The sequence below is a fragment of the Cariama cristata genome, unplaced genomic scaffold (assembly GCF_000690535.1).
Source record: "Cariama cristata isolate BGI_N322 unplaced genomic scaffold, ASM69053v1 scaffold25048, whole genome shotgun sequence".
In the NCBI taxonomy this organism is placed as follows: Eukaryota; Metazoa; Chordata; class Aves; order Cariamiformes; family Cariamidae; genus Cariama; species Cariama cristata.
In genome coordinates this window covers 25,096-29,743 of record NW_009633263.1, presented here as the reverse complement: position 1 = coordinate 29,743, position 4,648 = coordinate 25,096, and the positions used below count along the sequence as shown (strand labels likewise).

At 32.3% G+C, this 4,648-nt stretch overlaps 1 protein-coding gene across 1 annotated transcript in view; it reads left to right on the top strand.

Annotated features, from left to right (window-relative positions):
- Nucleotides 1–4,648, top strand: part of USP47 (ubiquitin specific peptidase 47) — a gene marked incomplete at its 5' end in the record, with an annotated part of 40,430 nt that overhangs the window by 17,855 nt on the left and 17,927 nt on the right. The window contains 3 exons of the mRNA XM_009706704.1: nt 452–528; nt 841–896; nt 4,136–4,248. Coding sequence (XP_009705006.1) covers nt 452–528; nt 841–896; nt 4,136–4,248 — 246 coding nt within the window. The remainder of the gene's footprint in view (nt 1–451; nt 529–840; nt 897–4,135; nt 4,249–4,648) is intronic.

Genomic DNA, 4,648 nt, shown 5'->3' with positions numbered 1-4,648 from the left:
CAGGAATGTTTCATAAAGAAGCCTTTATTCCTGTACAGAACAGACTGGATTTAGAATTTTGTGTTCTATACATGTAAAGAATACTTCTTGCTTAAGGAAGTGTATTTGTAGATCTATTACAATGCAGATTGTGCTGTTAAACCTGTCCTGCTGATGCATTTCAGGTGTTACATGTATCCGCAAACATTGTAGCAATGAAGAACCTGGATATTGTTTTTCTAAGCAGTTCCTACTTTAAAAAAAAAAATTGTTTCCATTCATTGTAAAATGAAGAGGCAGATCACTTTGAAATAGTTTTATTTTGCAGTCAGCAAATAAGCAGAAATATTTTAAAAAATTAGAATGACTCATATTGTGTGTTAATTATATAATGCCATGTTTCCTAATGAGAATAAATACATCTTGATTAGTGCAAGTGTCTCAAATAATCATTAAATTGATTTTCTGTTAGATAACTCAGGAAGATATTAAGAAAACATACGGTGGATCTTCCGGAAGCAGAGGCTATTATTCCAGTGCTTTTGCTAGGTTAGTAGTACAGTAATACTACTTTTTTTTCTGGTAGTTTTTTACTGTAATCAAATGAATGGCCAAGATTCATACACTTAACATATTAGCTTAAAATTGATAGTAGGTGCTTGACATAGTTGTAAGAACTATCCTGACTGCTGTTTCAGATCATTAAAATAATGTGATATTTATTTTTGAAAATTGTTTTTGGTTAGTATCTTACTAAGAAATATGTGACATAACTCCTTTCTGGAAAAAACAAAACAACTTTTGAAGTCAATATTATCCTCCTGTCTGATAAATTCAGATGACTATTCTTTTCTTCACTAGCTCCACAAATGCATACATGCTGATATATAGACTGAAAGATCCAATGAGAAATGCAAGTAAGTATGTTTTGCAGTTCTTAACTAGTAAGATTCTGTTGTGGAATAAGGAGGTGTTTTACATGTGATGAGTACTAATTTTTTTGAGGATCATGGGGTATTGGTATTTTTAGGTTTAGCTAAAGTGACTTTGATATAGGAAACCTTCTTTTATAGCTTTTCATTACTCTGTTTATAGTAAACCTTTATGGATCATTAGGAGGTCATCGCAAAATAGATTTTGTAATTTTTTAATATTTTGGATATCATGGAAATGAAAAACAGATATACTGGGTGATACTGAATAGACTATAATGTAGTGCTACTTAGTGTCCTGATTGGTAGTGGAATAAAGAAATACTGTCTTAAAAATTTTTATGTAAGAACTTCATAACAAAGTTTTACACTTTATAACCAGCCTTTATTGTTTGTGTTTCATTTAGGAGGTGAGACAGTATACTTACTAGAAGTTATATAGTCAGAAACAAATCTTGGATTTCACAATCTTTTATTCCCCTCATCTCTGATTTGGTTCACGAAGGCTTAGAGGATGCCTGGCCCAATGTAATAGCTGACGGGTTGATTAATCTTTGAAATATGATACAGTGGAAAATGAAGATCCTATTTGGATTCAAAACAGGAGTGTCTGGTTGGAGGCTTCATTAAAGTATTGTCTAATTTCATAGGGTCTTAGACTGTTCATATTACTAATAACTGTAAACTTCCAGGATTTCTCTTGTAGATTTTTTTTTTTTAAATAATGCTGTATTATTTGCTTGAAAACACTTAATGTTTCTCATTCAAAATCTGAGCACACCTAAGTGCTGCAGTAGTAAATGGAAGCTTGATAGAACAGAACTTTTTTTAACTAATATCAAAATAGAAGGAAGCATGTTAGTTTGCTATTTTCCCCTTCTTCTTAATCCCTTGTTAGAAGCATAGCTGTAGAGAGGAAACCAGAAGAGCAGTGGCTAGCCGCACTTGCTCTCATCAGCAATGTGCCTGGAAGAATCAAGTATTTTGTTAATATTCTAAGCAGTTGAATTGAGCCAAAGATTAATTTACTTGCAGTATTAAAGCTGTGTTTATTTTTTCTTAAATGAAAAATTCAGTAGTCTGCTGTTGTAAAGGGAAATGGGTCAGTTTGTAGCCTGGTTGAGGTTAGGCTGATAAATAGAATAGACTGTTCTAAGTTTTTGGGGTGTATGTAGTTCAGTTACCAAGACTTTAGTGCCTTGACGTGCACAAAAAAATAAGGTCAGTGAATAATTTTTCCTAATAACTTGAGCAGATGAGAAGCCATGTAAACTTTCAAAGGCAGGTAAAAACCCTGTAATACCTCTGCATTCTTCACTTTTTTTTTCTTTTTCATTAAATGCTGAAGACATTAAATGCTGGGTATCCCAAAGAATAGATTCAAACTCTCAAGAATCTTAAAATCATCCTTTATAGGGAGAATATTGTGATAGCTGGATTAATTTTATTCTTAATTGCTAAACTTAAATTACATATTAGTTAATAGGGTAGAATCTCACAACTGAAACCTTTGGCACCTCACGTTGTGTAGCTTCTTTTGGGGCATACTCATGCTTTTTGAAGAGTATGCAAACGCAGGAAAGACTTGTATACTTGAGAGAGTTTGTAACACACCAGCTTGTGACATGTACAGCGGAGGAGGGAATAAAAGATCTTTGAAAATAGCATTTTGTTTATCTTATTCTGCTACTGTAAATATTTTAGGAGGGAGTTGGATAGTTGTCTCCTTCCTTTAGTTCCCTCTTTTGGGGTAAAATTTTGAATTCCACCATGAGAAACTAAGGATGACTATTAACAAGAATAAGGAAAGAAATTTGCAGTGCAGGGATGAGTAAAACAAGCTTTAATGTTTTTTGGAAGACAAACTAAAAATCCCTAAGCTTATACTATATTTAGGAAAAATATCCTAAAATTAATAAAAGTAGACTTGCAACTACTTCCATATCACTGTATTCTAATAAGTGTTTTATGATACTTGGAGCAAATTTGTCATCTTGCTTCAACATCAACAATAAACACAAACCACACTTATTTTTAGCAGCAATCTGTTTCATCATACATAGAGTACTTTCAGATGTTATTATTTTCTACTTTTCTGCTTTTTTCTACTTTTTCCTTTTGCTTTTCTCTTGTTTTGTCCATAAAGTTAAACAATGGTATTTTCTTTGAGGAAATAGGGAGGGGCAAAACTGAATATCTCACAAAATCAATTTTGCTGGCTTCTCTTTGTTTCTGAGAATTCATGATACAAGGGACAGTGCAATTATAAAAATACATTATTTGGTTTTGAAGTAACAGTATCTGAGGTAGATGCTTTATATAGTTTTGAAGTGTATTCAACACAAGGATACTGTTAAAAAAAGCTGTTTATCAACAAATTGATAAAATAGTAAGTCTTAAGAGCAACAAAAAATAGTATTGTTTTAATATTTGAGTCACTGAAACAATATTATTCATTCTGAGCAAGAAGTGATAGTAAATTGTGTGAAGTTTAAGAATAAACAGAAGCAATAAATGAAGTGTATAGATCAAGAGCTGTCTTTGGAAATAGATTTTCCTGTAAGTGCTATGATTGTTAATTCTTCAACAAGCAAATAAAGAAACTGAATCTGCTGTTTGAGATTTCTTGAACATGCCAAACCCACTTTTAAATCTGAAAAATTATTTGCCCAGTTCCTTGCGACAGGAGTGGCAGCAGGATTGGAAGACAACTGTATTTGCAAAAGTTGATTTTTTAATTTTTTTTTAAACTTGATGAAGTATTGCATGTTCTGGTTTTGTTCCTTTTTATGAAACAAAATCTCATGAAGTACACTAATCTGTATTAAGTGCAATATTTATTTTATCACAATGTAGACAATATCTGGTGATGTTTATTATCATCTAATTCACTTTCTAGAACAGAATTTACCTTTATTGTAAAAACAGATTCGAGTGCAGTCATCAGTCTTAGCGTATTTCTTTACAACAGCAAAGCTTCCCTTACTGCTACTGGAATATTAATTGTGTGCCAATAGCATTTTCTTGTGTGTTGCTGATGTATAATTAGGGGGAATAAAAGGCTGACTTTGGTTTCATTTTAATCATGAAGAAGAGAACAGGATGTGGGTATAGTGGGAAATTTGGGTGGAGAAGAGAGGGAAGAAGGGCAAGATAATTCCTAAGATGTTGCCCACCATGGAAAAATTTATTTTTTAAAACTATTCCTTTGTGTTTACTGGCAGAGTTTCTTGAGGCACATGAATATCCAGAGCATATTAAGCAATTGGTACAGAAAGAGAGAGAATTGGAAGAACAAGAAAAGAGGCAACGTGAAATTGAGCGCAACACTTGCAAGGTTAGAATTTCGGCTGAATAAAGTAACAGTACATTTCTAGTAATAAATATTTCTACAGTAAATAGTAATTTTTTACTACAATACAAGGACTCTTTTGTGGTGAGTGTATTTGTATTAATAATTCTTTAAAATTAATTGTACACCTATTGGAAGCCTGTACACAGTGGAGGCATCTGTTAAAGGTATTCACCAGAGATCTTTGAGTTCATGTCTTCCATGTGAATTTGAATTGGTATTAAAACCAAAACAAAACTATAGTTAATCTGACATCACTTGATTTCAGCAAAGTGAATTCCAAGGAGTATGTAATGCTATATGTTAGGTGTTTCGTACTGTTAAATCTCTTCATATTGTGACCCTTTGCTTTGTGAAATTTTCTTGAACTATTTTAAATTAATTT